This window comes from Macrotis lagotis, chromosome 8 (assembly GCF_037893015.1).
Source record: "Macrotis lagotis isolate mMagLag1 chromosome 8, bilby.v1.9.chrom.fasta, whole genome shotgun sequence".
NCBI lineage: Eukaryota > Metazoa > Chordata > Mammalia > Peramelemorphia > Peramelidae > Macrotis > Macrotis lagotis.
In genome coordinates, this window is record NC_133665.1 from 179,730,621 (window position 1) to 179,758,438 (window position 27,818).

At 45.2% G+C, this 27,818-nt stretch overlaps 1 protein-coding gene across 4 annotated transcripts in view; it reads right to left on the reverse strand.

Annotated features, from left to right (window-relative positions):
• Positions 1–27,818, reverse strand: part of BBS9 (Bardet-Biedl syndrome 9) — a 406,580-nt gene that overhangs the window by 304,457 nt on the left and 74,305 nt on the right. For all 4 annotated transcript variants that reach the window (XR_012471048.1, XM_074198926.1, XM_074198924.1 and 1 more), the window contains exons 7-9: positions 25,163–25,247; positions 22,999–23,182; positions 22,123–22,252 (exon numbers count right to left, since the gene is read on the reverse strand). Coding sequence is in view for 3 of the 4 variants with exons in the window: in XM_074198926.1 (XP_074055027.1) it covers positions 22,123–22,252; positions 22,999–23,182; positions 25,163–25,247 (399 nt within the window). In the remaining variant the exon portion in view is untranslated. The remainder of the gene's footprint in view (positions 1–22,122; positions 22,253–22,998; positions 23,183–25,162; positions 25,248–27,818) is intronic.

A 27,818-nucleotide genomic window follows, 5' to 3' on the forward strand; every position in this document is an offset into this window, starting at 1 on the left:
AAGAATCTCACACCAGTGCTGATATAACCCAAGATGGCAGACAGAAGAAAGGAGCTGGTTTCCTAAGAGTCTGAATTCAAGGTAAAATATCATACACACACACACACACACACACACACACACACACACACACACACACACCACACAACACATTCCTGTTTTCTGGGGGGGGGGGGTCTATTTTTAACAAAACGTTGTCCATCCTTCTCACACAGGTTTGCCCTTCTCCATTTCCTTGCCATCGGACCAACTAAGGGTGCACTCAATTCAATTTAACTCAACACACATTTATAAAGCACCTACTGTATAGTTCACTGGAGCCCAAAATGACAGGAGTGAAAAAAAATGGTGACTCACTTCAAAAAAAGGAAAGAGAATGGGAGGAACTTACCAAAAAACATAAATTGGGACCAGTTTGGTTCTTCTCCTTCTGTGACCTTCTGCCTCCTCCTAGGTCAGCTCTCCTTAACCCTGCCAGGAGTCTGATGGTCCATGCCCCACCCAGACCTGTCCTACCCCCTTCAATGACCCAAACTTCCAAACCACCTTCCCACTTTATTTATTTCCATTATGCTCAACTCTTTGTGGTCCCTTTTGGAGTTTTCTTGGCAGAAATACTAGAGTGGTTTGTCATCTCCTTCTCTAGCTCCTTTTACAGATGAGGAAACTAAGGCAAACAGGGTTAAGGGTCCAGGGTCACACAACTAGTAAGTGTCTGATACTGGATTTGAACTCGGGTCTTTCTGATCCCAGTTCTGGCACTCTATCCATGATGTCACCTAGCTGCCATTAGTAATAGATATTTAAATATATAATTATATTGTGCTATGTTTGCAGTTAGTTGTTCTGGTTCCCCTCTCCTCTTGAGAGCTACAAATTCTAGTTTCTGAACTCAACCATGCATCAAGACTTCCTTCTTGTTATCTCTCTAGCAAGATGGAAGACAGTCCAGGCCCAGGAATCACAAAAAGGAAGATCCTGGGCTGCTCCAGTGGAAAGACCTCAGAAGGCCTGGATCCAAATCCCTTCTCTGACTCTTACCATCTTTGCCCCTTCTAGCTCTACATCTGTGATCCAAATAGGAAGCTGTGGTAGGAGTCATGTTTCTTTGGGGAGAGAATTTAAAATAGCTCAACTCAACTCAACTTACAGATTCATTTCTCTGGGGAAGCCTCCTATAGCAAAGAACTGAACCAAGATCTATACCAAGTCCTTCCTAATTCTGATTTTTTCCTACAAGAGCTGACACCATTCTTTTATTATAATCTGCCTCAGATCAAAATTGGGTTCCACATCCCCACACACACATACCCTCCAAACACTCTGAGCAGCTTAATCTGAATCTGCTCCCCTTAGTGTCTCCAGATCGAAGGAGGAGACCCCTCGTTTCTGTATAGAATCCCATCCTCTAAATGCTCTTAAAGATGGCTCCCCCTTGGCACATTAGGAACTGACTTCTTTTGGAACCTTATCCTTGGGTAGGGCAGAGCTGGGGAGGGGATGGCAACTGGAGGCTTGGAGGCCCAGTGAAAGGCCACAGTTCTGGCACATACTAACTATAGGACCCTGGTCAAATTATATAGGCTCTCATGGCCCTGAGGAACTCTCTCAAACTCCAACTTACCAAGGAGGTGCTACCTGTCTCAGAAGATGGAGGTTCCTCACCTGGGATCATCCCCTCCATTCCCTTCAACACCAAGACAAATACCCAAGACTCTAGAGCTCAGCAAGCTCTTTGAAGACAAAAACTACATCTTCTTTGTCTTTTATCCAAAATCCCAAAGACAGCTCCAGGCCAGTCATGGGTCTTTAGTAAAGGCCTGTGAATCGTCTTCCTTGAAGTCAACAAGATGGTGAGCCATGGGTTTCCTCTGAGCTCCAAAGGCCTAAGAACTCTAAATATTCTCAATTACAAGCAAGGGAGACTTCTCTAATAAAAACTGTGACTTGCTTTAATAGCTAGGTTCAGAGTGGTTAGGGAGTCTGCCCTGAGCTCCCAGCTGGCACCCCTCAGATGACTGGGTGGTCTCAGCCCTTTGAGCCCCTCATTTAAAGGTAGGCACTATGTCCCTAAAAGACAGTACAGTCCCTTCCTCATAGCTACTATAACCACACATCATCCCTGCAGATACCACTCCTCCATCTGGCAAACTTTCCATTCAGCATGTAATTTCAATTGTGTGCAAAGATTTTTATTATATATGGAAAAAGGTTTGGCATGATCGTGCATGTGTAATTTCTATCAAATTGCTTACCCTCTCAGGGAGGGAGAAGGTTAAAGGAAAAAGAAAATTTGAAACTCAAAATTTTTCAAATGAATATTAAAAATTATCTTTACATGCAATTGGGAAAAATAAAATATTATTTTAAAATAGACTAATTGATACAAGAGCAGTTAGATGGCACAGCAGATAGAGTACTGGGTCTAGAGTCATAAAGACTCATCTTTCTGAGTGCAAATCAGATACTAGCCATGTGACCCTATATATGTCTCTTCACCCTTTTTGCCTCAGTTTCCTATCTATAAAATGAGTTGGAAAAGGAGATGGCAAACCACTCCTGAATCTTTGCCAACTGGGGCCACACTGAGTCAGACATGACTAAAAACAACTAAGCAACCAAATTGGATCAGACATCATCCTCCAGTCAAAGAAATACAACATCTGAAGAGCCATTGTCAATAGGGAAGCACTCAAAATATGAAACAAATTATGCTGCTATCAAAAGTAACTTGGCTGTGCAAAGCAACTCCCACACACATATGGTAATCATTTGAAAAGCTATCTTTTATTGGATTCTGGTAATAACAACAGCATATGGTCTTTGGATGTCTACTCTTACAAAACAAAATTTTCACAACATAACCTTTTAAGAAATCAAAATGCTTTAGATATTTTCCATCATAGAATAGCAATCCAATCACTCAACTCTTGACTTAACAGATTTGTCTGCTAGCACCAACTTTTCATTTATTTCAGAAGAAGATGACTTTATCATCTTTGTTTTGGTCATGCTGTGTAACTGTGAAAGGTTTTTATGCTATAATAATTAAACAACAGATTCATTCTCTTTCTTTTCCTGTCCTTTCTTGCCCCATGCAACAAAAAAGGGAAAAAAAATATTTTCTTACTTTTGTTTTCTTCATTATCAATAACCAATATTTGAAAGATAATAAAATTTACTCCATATGTTAAAAAATTCATCATTTCAAGTCTTAAGACTAATTTATATTTCTGTGGCTCAGAGATTTTACAGCAGACTGTAGTTTAAAAAACATTCTGTTAACACCCTCAATTAACCAAAGAGAAAACCAAGGCCAGATGAGATAAAAGGACACGAGAATTGGGTGTCTGCAGTTGTATTTAATAGGGATGAGAATTCAAGATTTTAAAACTGGCTGAAATTGAGCCTTCCTGAATTCATCAGGTCCAAGAACAGAGAAGCTCCTTTCCCACGGCATCACAAGGGCCACCATAACAAAGCTTCCCTTTGTCCCCGTGCCCTTTCCCCTGACCCCAGGTAAAGTGAAGTGGGCTAACTGACATATGCCCCCCTCCACCTCATCCACCATTAGTTCCTTGCTCTACCATTCCCCTTCCTCTGGCAAGTCTTTGGGAATGAGAAAGAATCTGACAAGGAATCTAAATGAGGATGAGGTGAAGGTAACTTCCACCAACCTTCACCATCTTGATACTTTCTTTTATGGTTTTTGTTGAAAGTCCATCTAATTTACACCCTGGGAAGCTCACCATCACCTCCTTGCCCCTAATCAATATAAAAGTGTCCTGAAAGACAGCTGTAAACAAAGTCCATCACCATTTACTACATCCTGGTGATGGGAGGGAAGTACCTACGCTTTTGTGATTCATGGTGCATAGAGGGAACAAATGAGTTGTTGTCAGGTTAATGATTTGGCCAAGGTTCTAGAGGTGACTTTGGAGAATCCTAGCCAGCAGAATGGTTAGACTGCTAATCAGTCCTGTGGTTCAAGAAGAAGGAGAAAATGAAATTTCACATTGAAAAGAAACCCATCAAGGGAATCAAGGCAGAAACTGGAAATCCTAGACTGATACATTGAGACCACCATGGCCTGACACTGACCCTGTGATCTGGTCAGCACCTCCATGTGTCCATATACATGGAGGCTGATGAATATTAACTTCATGGGCATCTTATGGTCACAAGCAATAACATTGGTGGGCACTTCATATATGCTGCTCCCCCCTTATGAATATGTTTACTAAGTTTCAGCTTTGAATGTATTATCCTTAAGGTAGTGGGTCAGTTGTATACAGAAGAAATCCATCCTTCTGATGAGGATGGGTCATACACTGTGGTTTAGAGGCAATGGATACCCAAGCTTTTGCCATGTGGGTACAGAACTAGTTCTGTCATAAATCAACTCAGGCCCAAAACAAGTCATTTCAGCATCAAAAGACACTGGACCTAAATACAATAATCTCTCCTGTGATAATATCATTTCCCTTTGTCTTATGTGTACCTAAGATCATAAATATATAAAAACTGAAAGGAGCATTATGTTGAGAACTTAGGGAAAAAAACACAATAAAACCAAGCATAGAGGTTTCCATGATGCAAGCACACTGATCAAAGGAAACAGGAAAACCCCAAGAAAATGGCATACAGGGAGTTCAGCTGTGATTCTGCAGCGCATCAGGAAGGGGGGCTGCGAAGACAAACCCAGGCCAGTTGTATCTTCAGCACCAGCTGCCTGGATAGCAGGAATCCCCTTAGGCTCTGCCTTGGTTATATGAAATAAAAAAAATACCATTTTGGACCCAGATGGCTCAAGATCCAAGAAGTGTCTTTTCTATTTTGGGGAAAAGAAAAAAAAGCCATATCAGAATGTCTTCTATTGAAGGGAGGGGAGAGGGAAGGGAGGGAAGGAGGGAGAAAAAAAAATTATAAAATTTAAAACCTTGTAAAAAATTAGTATAAACTACCATTACATATAATTGGAAACAAATAAAAGATTTATAAATTTTAAAAAAGAAAGGAAAGAAAAAAAAGGAAAAAACTAAGCTGAACAGGGACTAACCAAGACATTTGCTTTAGGCTGACCATGAAATGGGTTGGCCAACTAGCCCCTCTCTGGTCCAAGCACCCATTCAAACTGAGTTTTTCTGTGGCTTCTGAGTCTTTTATTCCCAACCTGAAGTTCTCTCTTCACTCAGGACTGACCATTTCTTATCTAAGTCATCTTCACCTGACCAGGGTTAGGAAGCCATGCCCAACACACCAGGACTCTCCAGATTGCCCCTAGAAAAGGACAGTATAACTTTGCTCATTGGCTCCCCTGGGAGCATTTCATTTATTGAAAAGCTATGATTTCTGTCACCTTTGGGCACAAGCTTAAAGAGAAGCATCCTGAGAACACACTGATACTGACACCAGTCCCCCCTCTGTGTCTGTTTCCTCACATGTAAAATGAGCAAGTTGGGCTATGTGATCTCCCAGCTCCTTTCCATGTCTCATTTTTATGATGTGATGACTTAACTGTCTTCCAAGAACACCACTCAGAAGTGAAGGAATATTTCAAGTGATTAATTGGCAATTTTTAAAAGTCAAATAGGATTGATTTGAATAACCTGTACCTGATACATTCCCAAAATGATAAAGGTCCCTTTCTGAGCCAGGAGTTAATACTCTGATCAATGGATTGGAGTTTAAAAACAGTAAAAACCTTCCAGGGGACTCCTTTGTGGCTTCCAGGTCAGAGTCCTGCCCTATGAGGGTAAAAGGACAGATTCAGTCTAGACAGGGGAGAATCTGAGCTTTTATAAATAGATAAATATATGTATGTATGTATGTATGTATGTGGGCATGCATGTATATGTGAATATACATGTGTCAGTGTGTGTATGCACAGAAAAATATTATTCTTGTTTTAGTTATCTACAACCACAACTAAGTGACAATGAATGGTATTGAATGTAAATGATAAAATTGATATGAAAAAAATCTCATCTACATCCCCTTCCACCCTTACTTATGCTGATGGAAACATACAAATTCTCCTTCTACAAGGCCTTTAACAGAATCTGAAAGAATGAAATGTTCTTGGTAGAAATTCCACTTCCTATCTGTAGGTCACCCCTGCCCCACCTTGTCCAGCCCAGCCCTGTGGGCTGTGTGTGGATTCTGGACCAGACTCAGGTCCTGAGTTTGGCAAAAGAAGAGGGGGAAGGGGCCACCTGGCCAGAGGAGACGATGTACCCACAGCAATGCCAACGTCCAACAGAAAGAGTGCCTTGCAGGATAGTTGCTGGAGCCATGAGCCTTTTCTTTCTCTTGGCTGGTTTTCTGAAGTTTATGTCCCCCAAAGTCAACAATGACCACTCAGAAAAAGCCTCTTCCTAGCAAACACACTAATCCATTTCCAGTGAAATTTTATTTTTTGTTCTGGAATTGGTGAGAAGAAAGAGGCATTCAAACACAGATAATTTTCCATCGGAAAGATGGATTTTAATGGGCTTTGCTTTTTTTTTTCCCTGTTGTTTGTAACCAAAGTACTAAGGTCTCGGATTCAAGATACACTATTGAATTCTCTCTCATTTCCTATCATAAACAAACCACAAAAGGAGGTCTAAACAAGCTGGCTGGAGGGCACCTGGGGGGGCCCGCCACCTCTAATCTTCCCACGTAGAGCGTGTTTATATGTCCTTGGTGGGAAACAGTTCAGGGCCAGACGGTCAGAGGTTAGTCAATGGAGGAGGAGCTGGGAGAGTCACCACGCTGAGAAGGCTTCCTCCGGCTAGCAAGCCCGCGCCCACCCCTGGCTCTGACCTCATGACCCCACAGACAACCATGTGGGAGGCTGCCCATTAAGACACCGTCTCCTTGTGGCTTCTCTTCACCACTGACAGCAATGACAACAACAGATGACATTTAAACAGAGCTTAGGATGGGCCCTATCCCAAGTTTCCTCTCATTATCGAGTGAATACCCAGCCCTACGCTCCAAGGTGGGGAGGGGGGGAATGCTGTTACTGTCCTGAGATCACAGAGGAGGAAACTGAGGCAGACTGAGGTCAGGGACCGCCTAGCATCCGGAACTAGTCACTGTCTAAAGCTGCCCCAAGTCCAGGCCTCTGTAGTCCTGGGCAAGGAACAAGCTGGTCTGGAATTTGGTTTCCTTATTTGAAAAAGGGAGATAAAACTGCCTTGATTTCTTCCCTCCCAAGATCATGGCATAAAGTGCTTTCCAACGACAAAATGTGGCACAAATGTGAGCCTTGTATAACTCAGGGCTGTCTTATCAGTCTAGATAAATGAACAGTTCCAGAAAAGCAGGTAAAGGAAAAGGAATTCTCTTCCACACTGGGACATCTTTAGTCCCTTCATTGTGTCCTACAGGCACCACACTAGGCCGAGAGGGGCTCAGACTCTCCCCCAGAGGCTCAGCAGCATCAATGAGGAGGGGGTCTGGAGGAGACAGAGAGGGCAGGGCCAGACACAGTGGCCTCAGCAGCCAGAGACAGTATCCAGGAGCAGGCTGGAGCTGGGTTCAACTACCTCGACCTCCACTACCACTTGGGCCTCATCAAAACGACCTTCCAAAGCCTTGCAGGAATGACCAAGAGACCCACAATACCTGCGAACACCAAAGGGCACCTACCTCCAATTGAAATGACCCATCAAGACCTAGGAAAGCTCAGTTCTCTTGAAAGAGGTGGGGCCCTATGGGAGTGGAGTACTTCCCCACTTGTCAGGGGCAAATGATTTACAGCTTAGTTTGTGTCACTAGTGGGTGGATATCTCACAAGGAAGGGTTCAGAGTGGGGAGGTGAGAAGGCTATATTGGGAACTAACTGTGATATTGAAGTATCTAGCTTATAAAGAATCATTAATAAAAATGGTTATTGACTTGAGCTGAAAATAAAGGCATCAAAGGAAAAAACAGTTCTTATAGTTCCAGGTCTATTCTAACAGCTGCATTTGCCTGCAATTACATATTTTCTTCCAAGTCAAAATGCAGCTAAATGGAAAGCCCTATTCACTATTCTTTTTTTTTTTATTTAAGGCAGTGGGGTTAACTGACTTGCACAAGTTCACATGGCTAAGTAATTATTAAGTGTCTGTGGTCGGATTTGAACTCGGGAACTCCTGACTCCAGGGCCGGTGCTCTATCCACTATGCCACCTAGCCACCCCCTCTATGCACTATTCTGGAGAAAAGCAAATTCTTAAATTTCACTAAACAAACAAACAAAAAAAAAACTGAACACCACCAAAGGTTTGGTTGACAAGACAAAATGAAGAGGAATAGTGGATAAAAAAGAGGAAAAGAAAGAGGTGAAGAGCAGTGGGGCCCCCAGCTCCAGCCCCCCCCCCGACTTCCTCTCTCTACTCTGATGACTCCTGGGATCAGCAGCAACACAACCCACTGTGACGCTCTATGGCCTTCCTCTGTTCCAGTCCTCCTATAACATCAGTAACTGGTGGAGGGCTATATAGCAGCAGTATAGAGTACACAGAGTATATGTAGAAGTCTCTATTTTTACAAGAACAAAAAAAAAAGAGTTTCCTGCAACTTAAGCCACCAATTTCTGTTAGAATCTATCACGTTGGGGCGGCTAGGTGGTGTAGTGGATAAAGCACTGGCCCTGGAGTCAGGAGTGCCTGAGTTCAAATCTGGTCTCAGACACTTAATAATGACCTAGCTGTGTGGTCTTGGGCAAGCCACTTAACCCCACTGCCTTGCAAAAACCTAAAAAAAAAAAAAAAAAAAAAAAAGAATCTATCATGTTGAAAGCAATACCTAACACTCTGCAGCCCCACAGACGGAGCAAAGGGATAAGGGAAAGTATGTCAAGATCAAAAACAATTTTAAATGGCTAAAAATATATATTTTAAAGGAAAAATAACAATGTTGGAGAGGATGTGGAAAAACTGAGACAATAAAGCACTGCTGGTGGAGTGGTCAACTGACCTAACCCTTTTGGAGAGCCATTTGGAATTATGTCCAAAGGACAATGAAACAATACCACTATTAAGTCTGTATCCCAAAGAGACCGTGAAAAAGGGGGGGGGGACCACACAGACAATATTTATAGCAGCTCATTTTGTGGTGGCAAAGGACTGGAAGTTGAGGGGACGCCCATTGGCCGGGGAATGGCTGGACAATGGCTCCATAGCATACGAATGGGATGGAGCACTCGTGTTCTGTGAGAAATCACAAGCAATGGACGTTAGAGAAGCCAAGAAAGACTTGTATGAACTGATGCTGAGGGAAAGGGGCAGAACAGGAGAACACTACACAGCAACAGGAACACTGTAGGATGACCAACCAAGGACACAGCTCTTCTCAGCAGCTCATCAATCAAGGACAATCCTGAGAGACCGGCTAGGGACAACACCATCCGTGTCCAGAATAAAAACTGTGGCCTCTGAAGGCAGAGAAAAGCAGACTATATTCATTTTTTAAAGTTTATCTTGTTTTTTTTTCTTTCTCATGGTTTTTTTTTTCCCTTCTTGGTTTTAATTCTTCTTATACAAATTGACTAAAAGGGAAATATGTTAAACACAATTGTATATGTATAATCTGTATTAGATTGCTCACTGGCATGGGGAAGGGGAGGGAAGGGAGAGTGTAGAAAAATGTGGGGTTCAAAACTAATTTTCCATGTAATTAAAAACAATAATATTTTTAAAAGAACCTTCACTCTAGGAAATTAAAAATGTTTCACATTGTGATGAATGAAAAACCCAAGAAGCAGAGTTTCTAGGTAATTAATAATCAATTTAATATTTAGGCTAACTAATAATCAATAAACTGAGAAATAAAGATAAAACCATAGAGGAATGGAATGCTTTAAATACCTTTGGAAAAGGAGTTGCCCTTGACAGGTGAAAATCACATGAAAATTTGAGGAAAGTGCTTTCAAAGCCCAGAAGAGAGAAGACACAAAGCACCAGGCTAGGCTTCCCCAAGGAATGGGAAGGTAGTTTGAGTCCCAGGCTTCCCAAAGATCCTTTGGTTTCAGGAAATCACAGGGAAGGAAAAGACCTTGACCTTGACCTTTTAAAAGTTATTGACGTTGGACTATAACTAGATCTTAAATCCTAAGCAAGGTAAAAGAAGTCAAATGAAACTGAGGAAAGAGGAATAATGGGGCCATTCCCAAAGAAGGAGAACACTGAACCTGAGGCTGTTGCCTTTAATGACCCAAATTCTGGAATTCTCTCACTGAACTTTCTTTCCCCAAAAGGCAGAACTAGAAACAAATGGTGAACTTTGTTCTGGCAATTGGCTCGAATGGCAACATTTCCAAGAAGCCATCCACAACATCATCATTCAATAGTTCAATTGAGAACAAATTCAGTTTACCTTGGCAATCGAGAAAAATTAATTTTAAAGATTCTAATGACTTAAAGGCAAATTTCACAACAATTGCTTCTGCTTAATTGTCAATTTCCACAAAGAACCACCAATGAAAGAGTGTATTTCCAATAAGGCCGATTTCTCCCCCCAAAAAAATTTTAATTAATTAATGAGGTTCAAAAAATTGAGAGGAAAGCAGTGTCCCTTATATACCACCATCCCTGTCTGGCACAGAAGGAGGGATTTCACTGCTAGTTGGGTCCCCTGCATCTCAAGCCACCACCCACTAGTAATTTGGCCAATAAAGCCAATGGCCCATGCAATGAGTGTCAGAAGCAGGATTTCAGGATGCATCTCCCTGGCTCTGATATAATAACCACTACACCACACTACCTCTACTGTAATGCCAAAAATATATACATGTACTATCCTTCTTACATCATTTCCATTCCACAAACATCTACAGAGCACCTACCATGTATTGGGGGATGTCAGGAACACAAAAGCTACAAATTGCTCACTGCCTTCAAGGAGCTGCCATTCTACAGGGAAGACTCAAGAGGTGTATGAAGACATTCATGCAAAGTATAAAGAGATTTAGGAAATCACATCAAGAGAGAAGAGGTCTTTAGAGGTGGCCCCTGGGCAGGACTCTGAAGGAATTCAAGTAGAACCCATTAAAAGGGGGCTTGTTTTAGGTAAGATGAAATCTAAGTTTTCTTCAATAATTGAAATCATAGGGCGGCTTAGGTGGCACAGTGGATAAAGCACCGGCCCTGAAGTCAGGAGTACTTGGGTTCAAATCTGGTCTCAGACACTTAATAATTAGCTAGCTGTGTGGCCTTGGGGCAAGCCACTTAACCCCATTGCCTTGCAAAAACAATAAATAAATAAATAAATAAATAAATAAATAAATAAATAAATAAATAAATAAATAAATAAACAAACAAACAAACAAACAAACAAACAAACAAATAAATAAATGAATGAATGAATAAATGATTGAAATCACCAGAAACTTGGTCTGGTCATGGGGGCACCTTTGATACCACACAACACACACACATACACACACACACACACACACACACACACACACACACACACTGGCACAGGCACATGAATGCTGATGAATCTTTCTATACAACTATAACCTTGACATTTTTCTTTCCATAAAAATATCTTAGGGTGGCATTCTGCCATATTTCTGTTGAGTGACTTTAATGGAGTGGTTGGGGTGATGTCACTCAATTACACCCAAGATGGGGGGGGGGGGGGGAGGAAGTGTACTGGGCAGGAGAACAAAGCTTTCCTTAGCATTGAGAGGACCCCAAAACCGAACAAGCTGTAACAGATTGGGTCTTTTTACTCCACCCCACCATTGCCCCAATTTGGCTTAGTTTTCATAAACACATATACTTTCATTAAATTTAAATTATTTTGATATATTGCTTCCATCAAACATGTGCTCCAGTGGCCAAAGCACTCACTGTTCAAGGCCCCTGGCCCAGGCCTACCCCCAATCACTGGTCGTGGGGAAGTGCTCCTTCCAACAGCGGCTCGCCACCAACTTTACATGTGTTTGGGCCATTACTACTGACAAACTGGCTTTGGTCTTTTGTTTCGAAGAAAGGGGTCTGCTTCAAATGATAGTCTCCCAAAACACACACGTCCACAAAAGTCCCACAATTAACAGGAATAACAGGCGACTGTGAGAAAGAAGAGGATGCATGAAAAAAGCCCACCTCAGAGGTGCTGAAAGCATCGGGCTGCATGGGGCTCTGGTTGGTTTTAGCACTGGCACAAGGTAAAGGCAGCCACTTCAGGCAGATTGCCTTTCTCTGCAATGAAAAATAAGCGGACACTGTTCTGGAATGCTGACCCTCCAGACGTTCACCCAGGCCGACCACAGGCCGGCCGATCTGATGCTGTCATCTCAGGCAAAGGTACCAAAGTTAAAAATCCGTGGCGGGGCGGGGGGGGGTAGCTATTTGGATACAAAGCCTACAAACAAACCTTAGACAACATCATTCTTCCAAATGATTGATATCTGTGTTGCCCTTTGAAATGTTGGAAGTGTTGACTCCAGCACCCCACCCCTTGAGTTCACTGGAATGTTCTAAAGAAAAGCTGGTGAGCGCCACAAAAACAAGGCAGCATCTTCAGCCCTAACAGTTTCATTTGGCTCAGTTTTTATTTCCCAGGGAGAAAAAATGAAAAGCAAAAGTGACCCAAGGGGCAGCAGAGTTATGGAGTGGGGGTGAGGGGAGAGGGGGATACTATGTGGGTGATTTCAGGCTATGCCCACTAGGGCCAGCATGCCAGAGGCAGGGCAAGATCAAACGGAAGTGGGAGATCCCAAAGGAAATCAGGAGCGAGGGAGGGATGAGTGAGATGAGACCAAAGGGGCTCCAAGCCCTGGAAGAAGGCCCCCTGCACCTTAGGGGGACCTTTGTGGAAGACTGATGGGGAGCACGGACAAGAATGACCTGGGAGGGGAGAGGTGGATGGGCTGAGAGATCAGGAATCTTGGGAGGAAGCAGTGACACAAGAATGTTCCCAGGCAAAGAAAGGGAAGAATGCCCTCCAGGCAGAAGACACCTGATCCACTCAAAGGAGCCTGAATAGTGAGAGAATATCTGGCCAAGTCCCCAGCTAAAGATGAACCTCTCCACACTCCATGCTGGTATTCTCCATCTGATTCTAAGAGCTTAGCACTTCAATTAGATGTGGTCTGTGGTCCTGGAGGCAGGAGGACCAGCCTGGCCCCACTTACTAATTTACCCTGCTGGCCTCAGTTTCCCCATCTGTAAAATGAAAGAAATGACAAACCATTCCAAGCCATTGAAATGACTCACCACCAACAACAATTAGGTTTGGGGGTCTTGCCAGAACTGTGCCACCCCCTTAAGGCATGAGGAATTTTGAGAAACTTCCAAAACTTAATTCTAAAATTAATCTAAAAGAAAAAAGATGCCATTTCATGAGTAGAACATAGACAACATTCAAGCCAGCCACATGTCCCAGAACCCCATTAGCCCGGTCTCCAGGCAACCTGATGATTTCTGATTGCACTGGAGGACCATAAATACTTTCTCAACTTTGCAGAAGACATGGGGTCACCTGGAGGCAGTGCAAGGGATCTTTCCAAAAGATGACCCAGCAAAGACTGCTCAGTCATCCAGAGCATCCATAGAACCCAACATCTGCGGCAGGGGTCGACGGTGTATGGATTGTGGTGGATGAGTGGGTCCCAAAGAGGAGACCCCAATGGCTTGGGGGCAGGGGGGCCCCCACCCAGTGTCACATAGCCAGTAAGTGTCTGAGATGGGATTCAAACTCAGGTCCCCTGATTCCAGAGCTTGCACTTTCCCTATGTGTGTCTATGTGTGAATGTACATAAAATATCAGAGGTAAGAGTTGGGATTTGTCTCTTGCCATGCTGTCAAATCCTGTCAACCTCTCCACTCACAGTCTCTCTTCAAAGACTCTCCCTGGGTCCGAGACTATCTCTTTATTCACCCCCCAGCCTCCAGCCACCCTCTGGGACCTCCGAACCCTCAGACCCTCAGCCTCACTTTTCACACTCCTCTGCTGAGCAGCCTGCCCCCAGGAGATTGTGAGCTCCTTGAGGGCAGGGGCTGTCTGTGTCCTTGTCATGTCATTCATATCGTAGGGGCTTAATGAATGTTTGCTGGTTGAGTAGGGGTGACACCAGCGGCAAGAGAGTCAGGCCAGAGGGAAGGCCCGGCAGGGAGAGTGGCTGTGGTGGGTGAGAATGACCCAGCTCCATCTGGGGGAGGCAGACCAGAGAGAGCATGCAGGGAGCAGGGCATCCCAGAAATCTGAGACCAGTATCCACTTCAGTAAGCCTGGAAAGGGGGACCAGGGTCAGCCTCAAAGCCAACAGAAGAGTTCATCTTTGATCCTGGAGGCAAGAGGGAGCAATGAAAGGCTGATGAAGAGGAGAGTCCCAGGATTAGACCTGCACTTCAGGGAAATCACTGGAGGATGGACTGCAAAGGGCAAGGTACCTGGGGATGTGGGGACAGGTAATGCAGATAGGAGACTGCTGCAAGAGGTGAGCAGAGAAGCCATAAGGGCCTGACACGTGAGAAAGAGGCACAGGCACAGGAGATGTGGAGATAGCAACAGGGAGCCCAGCACCCTAGGGGTACAGTAGGATGGGAGGGAGGGAGGAGGTGGGGGCCTGGCCAGTGAGAGGCACCTTTCACAATGTTTGCTGATGGCCTAATCACCCCAAGACCATGAACTTGAGTATCTGACTCTCAGAACCAGACTGGTTCTGGGGAGCAGGGGGTACAAGACGTCTGGGGGAAGACACAGCAGAGGGAGGGGCACTTGAACCTCAGCAGGGAGTGCAGTGCATCATCAGGTAGAGTCAGAATCCACCCAGCCTCAGACATGTCCTAGGTGCATCTCCATAGGCACACCTCCGTGGCAAGGCCCTTAGTCTCTGTGGAGCTGTTTTCTCTAGTGGAGCAGCCTCTGGGTGTTGATGCCACAGGAGTCAGGCTGCAAATTCTTTATCCACAGTCTTACAGTCATGCCCAGCAAACTCTCTTGTTGAACCATTCGCCTGAAAAAGGATGTTTGGGGGTGGACTGGAGCCAGTGTCGGCTGTGGGCACTTAGCAAGCTTGAGGGCAACTGCAGTGTCTCCTAAGGGAACTGAAGGCCTATCCAAGATGTGGGGCTCTGCTCCATCAGCTGGCATCAGTGAGAGCTGGAGAGGAGGCAGCGGTGTACCCGCCTTCAATAAGATCACCTGGAGAGGTTGCAACATGCACACACTACCGACACACAACTTTTTCCAAATGAATAAATGATGAAATGATTTGTCAAGAGTCCCAGACAACTATTAAAAGTAGGCTGTAGGGTTTGATCCCAGGTCTTTCCGATACAAGCCTAGCCTAACAAATGAGATCCCAGTGGGGGCTCTTGTATTGCAGCAAATGTATTGCATTTTGCCATGACTTCTACTTGCCCTTCAGAGTTGGCCCTGCGATAGAGGCTGAAATGACATCAGTTCACCAAGGATAATGAGTGTGCATTCTCAGGCTAGCCTCAAGACCACCGTGGTCCTACAGAATTTGTCTTTTATATTTCCTATTTAAGCATGTAGGAAACCAAGCCCTCTTTTCTCCGAAGGAACAATAAAACAGAAAACTGCCAGTGTCCAACAACATTCGGAGGCTGAGCCCCTAGAACTCAGTGGGAATGGGACCAGAGTGAGCCCAGGGAGCCCAATCCCACAGACAAACAAGGATGAAGCCTTTTCCCACTAATGGCCCCCAAAATATATTTTTTTTTAAAAAAGAAACTTTGCTAACCATTTCATAAGGAATTATAAATGATTCTTCAAGTACTATCTTCCCATCATCAGAGAGTTATATAAAAAATTCATTTTCTTCCTCTTCTAATAAAAAAGTGTTTTATTCCACTTCATAAGCCTGCCCTTCAAGGCCTCAGTGATCCCCTCGCTGCTTACCCTCCCAAGGGGGATCAGGGGACAGAGCAGCCTGCACATCCGAGGCACCAAGGGTCTATCAGTCTAAAAAAAAGGAAGACACTCCAGCATCTCGCCCCAGAACAGGGATGATCGTGTGTGTAGATGGCACCATCTCCTGGGTGATGACAGTGTAGGGGATCCCCCTGACGTGGAAAGCCTCCAGCTGGCTGTGAGGAAAGCTCCACTCTTGCAAGGTCCCTGTCAATGTTGCTCATATGCATCTGCCCTCCTTGGGGAAGCTTTCCCATACTTTTTATGGTGACAGCACAAGCAGCTCACCTCTGCCTCATCATTATTCATAATTCTCATCATGAGAAGTCTATAGGTATTAGAGAAAGGGAAGCAGGGGTCAATAGGAGAACTCTGTCATTTCCCAAAGATCACCCTCTCCTGCTCTGACAAGATTCTGAAACCAACCCAGAGCTCATCCCAGGCTCTGACCAAGACCGGTCCTGACAGACAATCCCCATCCCCTGCACATCATCATCAAGGTCACTGTCAGGTCTCATGCTCCCATCACTATCGCAGCAAGCTGGTTCATGCCCTTCTGGCACAACTCATCCAGAGGGCCCTGACCTGGAGCAGAAATTTAGCCAAGAGCAAGATGTGGAGCACTCGCCCTCCCTTCCCTCATACATAGTTACGTATGGACGCGTCATCTCCCTCTCCCATGTGTGAAATGAAGAGTGACTTGTTGGGCCCTGAGCTTCCTGCCGGGTCAGGACACATGAATCTGATTGCCCACAACAGCCGAAGAGATTCTTGTGGGCAGGGGACTGTTGGACTTATTTATTTTTACAATGTCAAATCCTAGTACTAATGGTATACAACTCTACCACCAATTAAGTCCTGTGTTATTTCTAGAATAAGTCCCAGGGAATTCAAGTCACCAAGCTCAGATTCCTCTGAGAAGAGAAGCTTAGATTCTCATGAAAATTTCAGATTCAGAAGATGTTCATAGCTCCATTGCCAACAAGTCAACAGAAGGTTTACAGTGGAAATAAGTGGTAATAAGGCAAATTCCACTATGGTTTAATTTATAAAACAGAAATGGGCAAATCTGACCAACATTCTGAGAGCACCTACTTATCTTTCGTGGTATTTCTTTCTAGTGTGTCTCCAAAATCTCTGGCTGCAAATTCATCAATTTTACCCTGGAATTTTACCCAAAGTTGAACAATATGGAACTGTACTTAGCGTTGTATGCCTGGTGAGACAGGAGGACGCTGCATTTCCCATCACTATGTGAAAAATGAAAACCCCACAAGGACCATGAGGAGCAGCCAAAAAAAGGAGGCTACTGACTAACTTTTTTTTGTAAGGCAATGCGGTTAAGTGACTTGCCCAAGGTCACACAGCTAGGTAATTATTAAGTGTCTGAGACTGGATTTGAACTCAGGTCCTCCTGACTCCAGGGCTGGCGCTCTATTCATTGTGCCACCGAGCTGCCCCCTAACTTTCTGATGGAAGGAACCTTGCTATGAAAAGGGAAGGAAGAAGGAAGAAGAAGACCATTATCATCATCATTATCATCTTGCTGGATGTGCAACCATTGCTCATTTTTAAAGGATTCCTTTTGGGGTAGCTAAGTGGCGCAAGGGGCAGCTAGGCTGCACAATGGATAGAGCACTGGCCCTAGAGTCAGGAGGACTGAGTTCAAATCCATCCTCAGATACTTAAAAATTTACCCAGCTGTGTGACTATGGACAAGTCACTTAACCCCATTGCCTTGCAGGGAAAAAAAGAAAAAAAAAAGAATTCCTTTTTATTTCATGAGGGTAAGATAAGAATCAAATTTATTACAAAGCAATTTCCAAATTTAAGGTACCAAAGTTCCCAACAATTAACGAAATTTCAGATGATGAGTCGTCTTGCAATGAAGTCACTGAATAAACCAGTGATACCACTGGCTAATGGTTTCAGATGGCAAAGCCAACCAGAAGGTCACAGAGAAGCCATCTAATAACCACCTAATCCCAGAATGTGGGTCTTACAAGAAGAAAACATCATCGAAGTGTATATATAAACACAGGGCTTTTTTTTGGATTTTCTCCCAAAAAGCTTCCCACAAGCCTTCTGTCGGTCCTCTGTTCTTGTGTCATCGGCTGAGCAAACAAGTCTCCTTCTGGCACATAAGCCTCAGAACTGCCCAGTCACAGGACAGGGAGTGCAAGGGCACAACCAACCTAAAATTGCTCATATCACCTGCCCAGTTGTAACTGGGGATGTGGGATGAAGAGAGGCCTCTTCCCAGGTGCCAGAATGAATGGCGTGTCCTCTCAAAGGAGAGAACAAGGAAAGAATGTGGTCTGGAGGCAAAGGAGAAAGAAGGGGCCTAAAGGGACTCCCCAAAACCATGGAAACCCAGTGTGGTCCCAAGAGTGCAAAGGCTTTCCTTTTTCACAAAAGACTGAAATGGACCCACTGAGGAAGAGATATCTTTGAAAGTGCCTGTAATGAGATGTTGGTAGATGTGAGCAGGAGGAGGAGGCAGAAGAATTCACAGAAAGAAAAGAAAGCTGTGTTGATGAACAATTCTGGGGCCAAGAGATGCCAAGGTGCTACAGGCCATCCTGACCTGGAGAATCACAAGAGGAGGATCCGGAAGGGAATGAGAGCCCCCACGACTCATCAAATCTGATGATCAGGACAAAGACACCTGCCAGAAGGAACCCAGGAAACCCAAAGTCCTGAGCAACAAGATGAAGAAATGAGGGATGAGGTTGTTTTGAGGAACAACCAGTGGAAGACAGAGGCTTCAGGAAAGAAAGGCAGATGGGAGAAGCGAACCGCTGGACACAAAGACGGCATCGGGAAATGGAACATGGATTTCTAGTCCAAGGCAACAGGTAGGAGGAAACTGGCTGCTGTCAGAAATCTTTGGAAATCTATGAGAAATCACTGAAGAGAAGAGCTGAAAGATGGCAAACAGAGTCCTCTTGGTTCAGAAGAGGAAGAAAATGGATTCCTCCATCTAGGGGTCCATGAGGTTGGGTGAATTTTCCTGGGAAAATTCTAGAATGTATTATCAAAGAGATGGTTTGTAAGATCTTAAAAAGGAAGATAGTGACCTCAGCTTCACTGAGGAGTGACAATGCTGACTAGCCTCGTGTACTACTTCTGTGTCCCATATGAAGCTGTCTGGGGATACAAAGAGCTATAAGACAGGTAAGGGATTTTGTATCTAGATAAGCAGGGAACAAACAATAAGAGATAGCCTAGAATGAAAGAGGGTCCAGACCACCCAACGTTGTTCAGAAAAGGAGACCAGTGAGCATCTGAGCTGGGGGGGGCGGGGCTTCCTGAGGAGGTGGATGGACAGGAAGGGGGAGGCGTCCCAGACAGAACAGCAGAGAAAAAAAAATAATGTTAAATACTTTCCATTAGGCTAAGTGGCTAGGCATACAAGCTCTAGAGAAATATATTCATTTTACCCAAAGTTATATAAACTAGAGAATTCTCTGTAACAAAAGGGCAAGGGGCCCTGGGCCCCCGGCCAGAGTTTACAAATACTGTCATTATCTTGGAACTTTTGCTGTGAATAGATACTGTCTTAGCAATAGCAGCTCATATTTGTAATGGAGGCAATATGGTCCACTGGACTGGAAGGGAGAGGAGAGGGTTGAATCTGCAATCCAATCATAGCTCGGCTGTGGATATGACCTTGGTACGTCATTTATCACTGCCTCAGTTTTCTCATCTGTAAAATGAAGGGCTTGAAGGAGATGCCTTTTCACCTTTGACCCTTTAAACCATATGAGGCAGGCTGGCAGGACAACTCTGATAATCCATCCTATTACAGATGAGGAAAAAACGCTCACTGAAGTTAAGTGATTTGCCCAAGGTCATGTAACTAGTTCCAGTCACAGACTCCAAGAGCATATGGAGAGGCCGGCCCCCCCACCCCGCAGGTGCCTCAAAGTCATTTCCCATGAAAGTCTGGATTAATGTGTGTTCTTATCATGTCCACAGCAGTGAACATTCCCTCTAAGTCGAAGAACGCAGGAAAAGAAAGACCAGGAAACTCAAACATCATGGCCACATTCAGAGTCGATTAATTCTATTAATGAGCAAGCTTTGTTCCAATTCCCTTTCCTTTACCTGACAATATTTAAAATTATATTTAAAACAAAAAGACGATATCCAATTGAGTTAAGGATACCCCAAAGAGTATCAAGCCAGACAGGCCAAAAGGAGACGGAGGAGAGACAAGGAGCCCAGAGCACCAACAAAAATGGGAATTTCAAGGATCAGAATGTCTAACTGCATCCCATTCTTATTTACAGAACGGAAACATCAGAAAATGGCGATCACTTCCTTGACATGTAAACTCTGCTGTCTAAACACATTTATCAAACATTACCGGAGACAATCCAGACCTGTGTTATCAGCTCCTGTTCAGGTCTGCTGAACCCCAATGAAGCTCTCCTCCAGCTTCCTTCAGCCTCCCCCAACCCACATCCACACAGCCAGCCTCCACGGGGGCCGTCCCCCAGGCCTTGACGCACACTCTGGCCAGGGCTCTGAGCTCGGTTCCGCGGGCCCTCCCCGGAGGTCTCTGAATTCTCAAGCCTGGGACTCCTTCTTTTATGCTGAGGCAGCCCAGAATAAGGAGGAGTGGGGAATTCTGCTGGGGAGATACCAATGGTTGTTCCTACTGGAACCCACTTCTGATGCCAAGGCTGCCTTGAGTCACCAGGCTCCCCCTTCACTGATTCATTTCCCAAGCCCACATGGGGATGAATGACAGCCACAGCTGCTCCTGATTAAAAGTCAAAACAGGAATGAGGACATGAAGTATACAGCAACAAAATGTTTACTCTTCACAAATGAAGGTACTTCTTTTGGAGGAGTTTGTTAAACAAAAATTTTCTCAAATTTGATCTGCCAAAAGCAGGTCTATGGTGATTGCCAAGGACCTACCAGTTCACCAAATGTGACTCATGACTTAGATCAGAATTGGTGAGGATACCGAGGTTCCAGCCAATGGGGAAACTAATGCAAGGCATGTTTACAACAGTTCGACTATATTTTTCAAAACGTATATTAATCTTAGAATTTAATTTAAATTCTTGGCAAACTGTATTTATGATTCCAAACAATAATGATTATTGCAGCTTAAACATACCTATTTTGCTATTGTGAAAAGTAAATTTTTCCTAGCATTTTTATTTTTCCCAACTTCATCTTGAAGCAGATAGACCCCAAGATCACCAGTGTCTGACATGAGAGAAGGCATGAGGAAGGCTTTCTTAATTGATATTCAACAAGAGATTACCTGTCTCTTTAAAAAAAAAAAATCAGAGTTCACTGTGGTCAGAGAAGGATCTGTATATGCAGATTCCAAGGACTCCACTTTGGGTTATTCTGATTATTTTTTCTTTCTTTTTTTTTTAAGTTTTTGCAAAGCAATGGTGTTAAGTGACTTGCCCAAGGTCACACTGCTAGGTGATTAAGTGTCTGAGGCTGGATTTGAACTCAGGTCCTCCCAACTCCAGGGCCAGTGCTCTATCCACTGTGCCACCTAGCTACCACTATTTGGATCATTAACAGTGCCCTTGACAAAGACCCAACTATGCACATATACTGACCACTCAAGAATTTCTAAATCTAAATCCAAGTCACCAAACCCTCCCTTTCATGATCACCTAGAAAAGATGACCCAGTTGGCCGTCTATATCCAAGTCATTTTGTTTCTTTCCTCAGAAAGTCGGTCTTTGGCTAGAGTATCTCTCTTGGCCTTTAAATCCAAGACAGCTCTGCTTAAATCTGACTTCTCTTAAGCATAAGGTCTTTTGTAGTTCTACTCGGAAATGGACCATGAGATAGAAAAATTCCATCAAAAATTCATAAAACAGCTTTAAAACAAGATTTGGAGTGGAATAATCTGAGATTCCATCAACTTCTGAATAAGACCAAATAATACTATTTACTTAAAACAAACTCACAAAGAAGGTTTCTTTGCCTTTGAGAATTAAAGGAAATATTCCGTGAGGAAAACAATTCTCTTGAAACCTAACCCACTTCCATCCCAGGTTTTGCAGCAAATATTTTTTATCAGAAGCTGTGAAATCCACCATATTCATGGTTCTTTGTATGGGCTTCTTATGAAAGACATTTATTTGTCCTCCTGATAAGTGCCGTGACTAATAAGAAGCTCAAACCGGCTTGAGCAAGGGAGCAGAGTTCCTACAGGATCCCAGCCCTGGACTGGCACCACAGCCCAAGGACGGAGGGGAGAACTTACTGCAGGCAGCCCACCTTCACCGCCACCGGCACGTGGGGAAGCTGTGTGGCCCACTTGAGGGTCACGTCCTGGTACACGTGCAGCATGTTGTGGTGGTTCCCAATCAGGGTGTTGATGGCTCCTTCTGACACTGGGGGTGGAAGACAGAAAATCAGGGTTCTGGGGAACAGCAGCCGAGAGGCCCGGTCCTCCAGTCTGGAGAACTGGGCCTGGAGACCAGGGCCCTACTTCCAGGACTGTCCATCCCCAAGACCCTCAAGACCTCTGGGGCTTTGTCTCCTAAGTCTCAGCCCTTCTACTCCTAAGCTACAAGACCCTGGGAAAGGGACCTCATCCTTAGTAGCGAGGACTCATCCAGCACCCCAAGGTTCAGTCCTCACACAGCCTGAGGGAAGAGGGGGAGGAGCTATCATTATCCTAGATGAGGCAAACAAGGTGGCACAACCTGCCCAGGGTCACACTGCTAGAAGCATCTGAGGTTGGCTCCCTGCCTCCAGGTCCAGAGCCACCACTGCCTCAACCCTGGTTTCTCTGTAAAATGAGGACGAGTCCCACTTTCCTGAGTTATTGCAAGGAAAGGACTTTGGGGCCCTTAAAAATGCTCTAAGAATGTGAGTTATTTGTACAACAGGGAAGGCCTGAAATCAAGGAGCAGCTGCCCCTAAGCCATGGTCAGGTGGCCTGGTGCAGAGACCACCACCCTCCCTGGATGCCCGGCAAGGCTCCAGAAGCAGTGGGCAGGATGTACCCAGGCATCGCAGGCAAGGACTCAGTCTAAGGGAACCCCGCCCTCCCCCACACACACACAGATAAACATGTGTGTGCACACACATGTTAAGTACACACAGAGACACACACAGCCCCCTCGAAATGCACCTGAGCAGTAAGGGAGGAAGCAGCTGGGGCTGCAGTCCAGTTTCTTCATGAAGCGGATCTGCCCATTGTCCTTGAGGCAGAAGAAGTTCCTCTCCCCCAGCACAAAGACTGAAGAGGCAGACTGGTTGAAGGAGACCACGCAGAGGTCCAGGGCCTGCTCGCCGATGTTTAAAGTCCAGTCCACCTGCAAAGACACAACAGTGTGAATGAGTCCACAGGGACGGACAACAGCAGACCACCAGCTCTGCCACACTCTTGGGTAGAGAGTGGAGGGAGGGCAATTTCCAGTCTGGCCTCTTGGCCTCTTGGCCTCTACATTTCCCAGAAGAGTTTCCATATCTAGAAAAATGATCTCAGGCCTTGGAGAACTCCAGCCTCATAACTCTGTGCCCTTTGCCTGTCACTTTTCCTTTTTTTTATTTTTTTTATTTTTTGGTTTTGCAAGGCAATGGGGTTAAGTGACTTCCCCAAGGTCACACAGCTAGGTAATTATTAAGTGTCTGAGGCCAGATTTGAACTTGGGTCCTCCTGACTCCAGGGTCAGTGCTCTAACCACAGCACTACCCAGCTGCCCACATACCCATCACTTTTCCAGTGGTAATCCCAGGCTTTGGGTGCACCAGCATGTCTTCACTGCTGGAGAGACCGCAGCTCCTAGAAGGCAAAGCGTCTTCCTGGGGCTCTCCTGGCCCAGCTGGCACAGGAAGCCTCAAGCAGAGGCTGTTGAGAAGACAGCTCGCTGCTCTCCTACAGGAAGACTGGGAGCACCTGACTGAGTGAAGGCCCCCAACCAAGAGGAACCCAAGGCTTAAGATCAGGGAAATCCAGAGAGGGCAAGAACATAAGAATAGAGGGACAGAGGGACACAGACCAGCTCCTCTGAGGACAATGCCTGAGGCAGGTGGACAGAGGAAGTCTTTGAGGGCTAATGGCAGCCTAGTAGGTCAGGGGCACACTGAGGGTCCCCTGGGCCAGACCCGGAGTCAGGAGGAGCAGGGCTAGGAGGTCCAGTCACTCGGCATTGTCAAATCACTAAAAACAGGAACATAATCACCCCAGTATTGACCGGCTGGAGCTGATGTGCAGGGCCTATGAGAGAGCACCTGGAGCTCAAGGGGGGGGGGTCTCTGACTGGGTGTGCCATCCAACCCCAACCTGCCCAGTCTCCTCAGTTCTTGTCCTTGACCCTCAGAAGCTCTCCAGTCCGGCCTTTGGCTCAGCAGGGCACCAGTGGAGGAGGGACACTGGTTGTCCATCAGCCATCCCTGGCTCACACAATGTGGGCCATCCATCTTCTTGGTCACCATCACCCTTTGCTAAATCTTTCACCCTGGCTCCTTCTCATAATTATTTCTTTATGTGCCCATCACCAATGTTTTCATTGATAGTTTATTTTTCCAGTTATACATTGTGAAAGTTTTCAACCTTTATCTACTTGTTCATCTCTAAGTTACACAACTTCCCTCCCACCTTGTGCACATACATTTGTTTTAACACGTTTACACAGTCATCATTTTGTGTGTGAGGAGTTAGGACCAAGGGAATGAAATGCATGGGATAGGAAGGAAAAACCTAAGAGAAATTTTTAAAAAGTGAACCTACGGTTCATTCAGATTCTGTGGTTTTGGTTTTGGTTTTTTTCCTCTGGATGGGAATCACCAATTATACCCTTCAGATGCTCACCACATTAACATCCTTTAGATGCTCCCGCCACACTGAACCCTTTGGGACGCTCCCCGCCACATCAATACCCTATGGGACGCTCCCCACCACATTGACGCCCTTGGGACGTTTCCTGCCACATCGACACCCTTGGGACACACCCTGCCACATCAATACCCTTGGGATGCTCCCACCACATCGACACCTTTGGGATGCGCCCCGCCACATCAGCACCCTTGGGATGCTCCCGCCACATCGACACCCTTGGGATGCTCCCCACTGCACTGATGCTTTGCGCACTTTTGTGCATCATGTGCACATACTGCTGCTTCCCCCATGGGCGAGGTCTCCTTCCTGTCCGTATACCACAGGTGCCTAATAAATGCTGGATGATTATTCATAGGTACGGTGAGCAGCTGCACAGCCCTCAGCAGCGAGCAGACCTTCCTTCTAAAGCATCCTTGGTAAACTCAGACTGTAGAATACAAAAGCTCGCACTCACCACCAGCCTCTTTCCGGAGCCAAGTTTTTGCTGCTCGGTCTCCTGTCTTTTATCTGCGTCTGTTGCGAAGGCGAGGACCTGGTACCTGGGGAAGACAGAGACACAGAAGCCAGAGAGACGTGAGCCTGGACACAGCACAGAGGGCTCTTCTTGAAGGGAAGTCCAAAGTAGAATTTGTACTGAATTTTATTAGGCCGTGAGACTAAAACGGCAAAAACCATATAAAGAGATTATTAAAACAGGGGAAGGAGTCCGACCCTGAGAGCCTGTAAATCACAACTGGGGTTTGTACTGGGAAGTATAAAATCTGATGCTAGACATTGTCCTGGTTCACATGATTGGTGCTGACACATCCAGAACTTTCAGTGACTACAGCAGTCATCAGAGGGGCAACAAGCAAAAATGAGCTCTTTCTGTGTACACAAGAAAAGTAGAAAGACCCACACACACACCCCCATCCTCAAGAAGCCCATAGTCCAAGGGGAATGAGGCAGGCAACAACTCCAGAGTCAGGTAGAACCTGGAACAGGAGGGAGCTACAGCGGCCAGGGCACTTCCCTTAAGGTGGAGGTTCTGGGAGGAGACCTCCAATAGAGGAAGGGGCTGCAGGGTTGGCTCAGAGCATTGGGAGCTTCTATTTCACCAATGTGCCTCACAAGGACCTGGGTGAATCCTGAACAAGTCCCCTAACATCACTGAGGCTCAGTTTCCTCATCTGTAAGAGGAGGGGGTTGAACTCAGAGACCCCATTAAACCCCTCCTGGCACTAGGATTGGCATCTAATGATCAGAACTTTCTCCTTCACCAAGATGGGCTCATACATTTCTCAGAATCACTTCATTAGTGGGAGGTGTGCAGGATGAATCATTTAATCTGACAACTATCCACCTGAGCAGCACATCTCAGCTACAATAGCATCACTGCCCAATATCCACTATGTTCCCCTGGAATGAGTTCCCAGTCCCCACCCCACCATTACTCTTCTGATGCCATGGGCTATAACTCTTCCTTCCCTCTTCAGGGAAAGCCCTGATTTCAGGCAGAGGATAAGAGACAGTCCACAAGCCCCTCCTAGAAATCGGTCCTTTCCCTCAAAGCATGCCTCCTCTCCCCACATTACCTGAGCCCCCTCCCCAGACCTCTCTCTCCTCCAGTTTTCCTCTAGAAGATGCCTTCCCCAAATAGAGGGCAGAGATTCCCCTGCTTGGCCATCCCTGGATGCCTATCTCTTAGCAACACTGGCCAGGCAAGCATCTAGTAAATGCTTTCCTCATACCTTTCAGAAGAAGCAGTATGGGTTGCATCAGAGGGGGTCCCTGACTCAGAAGGCACACTTGTGCTCTCTGGCCCAGAAAGCCCAACTAGGTAGAGCATGGAGAAAGTGAAAAACAAGCTTCTCGAACCCTTGGGCCAAAGGAGGATGACCACTTGATGAGCACCAGTATGTTATAAAGGCACAACTGACCCACCAGCCTCCGAGGCCCCTTCCAACTCAGAAATCCCCTAAGCTAAACCATGGCCCCATCATGGAATGATGTTTGGACTAATGAGCAATTTTTGAAAATTAAAAGTTCCTCAGGCTTTAAGAAACGCTCTTTGCAAATACAAAGAGTTCTTATTTGAATGGAGTTGAGCCCCTAAAGTGGCCTCCTCCGATGCAAGCTCCGGTCGGAGCCATAGCCAAAGGCAGGCCTGCTTCCCAAACCCAGATCAACTTCTCTTCCTGGAAGATAAATCAGAACAGGATTTTATAGCTTAACTATAACAAACAGTAAATTTAGATGATGACAAATTGACAATAGCATCTCTTTTGCAATTCTTGCTGTCTGACCTCTTTTTGACTATGAATAATAACACATATAAAACTCTATGGTTAATTTTATATTTAAAAACAATTCCAAGAGAGCTTGGGAATTCAGATGCAAGGAAAATAACTAAATCTTTTCTTTTCCCCTTGCCACTCAAAACTATTCAGGGATAAGAGCTGAAGACTCTAATTCCCTTATGGAAAGGGCTGAAAGAATAATGAGGCCCCAGGTGGGACCACTTGTGAAAAACTCTGCCCATGTGCTTTTGGGGAAGGGTCCCCCCCCAACCACAACATCATGGCAAGGATAATGGCCGTGCCTTCTGACCAGCCAGTCCCACGTGCCTACAACCGAGGGGTCAGTGGGATTCTAAAGCCACAAGTTACCCTGTAATTTAGAGCTCCCCAATGTCACAGCATCAAAATAGCCCATCAGGATTGAGGTACCCCAGGGATGACTTTAGATCTCAATTCCACTGAAAGTGCTAGGAGGCAAGCAGGCCATCTTGGTTCAACTAATAATAATAATAAAATAATTGTAGGTGCATAACTTCTCTGCTAAAACCATGAAAAGTATTTTATTGAGATTTCAGGAACTAAACGTTCTCTTTGGTTTATATGCCCACAGTTCATCACCAAGATGGCAGCCTCCACTCACTTTGTCACACATGCCATCAGGCACTACTACATCTACCCTACTTCTAGATGGCCAAACTTCAGGTAGAGGGGGCAATGTGATCAATGGGAAAGCATGTGGGTGTGGCACCAAAGGACCCAGGTTCAAATCCCACCTTGGTTACTTGCTGGTGGAAGCTCCCTGGGCCTGGATTTTGTCCCTTTTAAAACAGG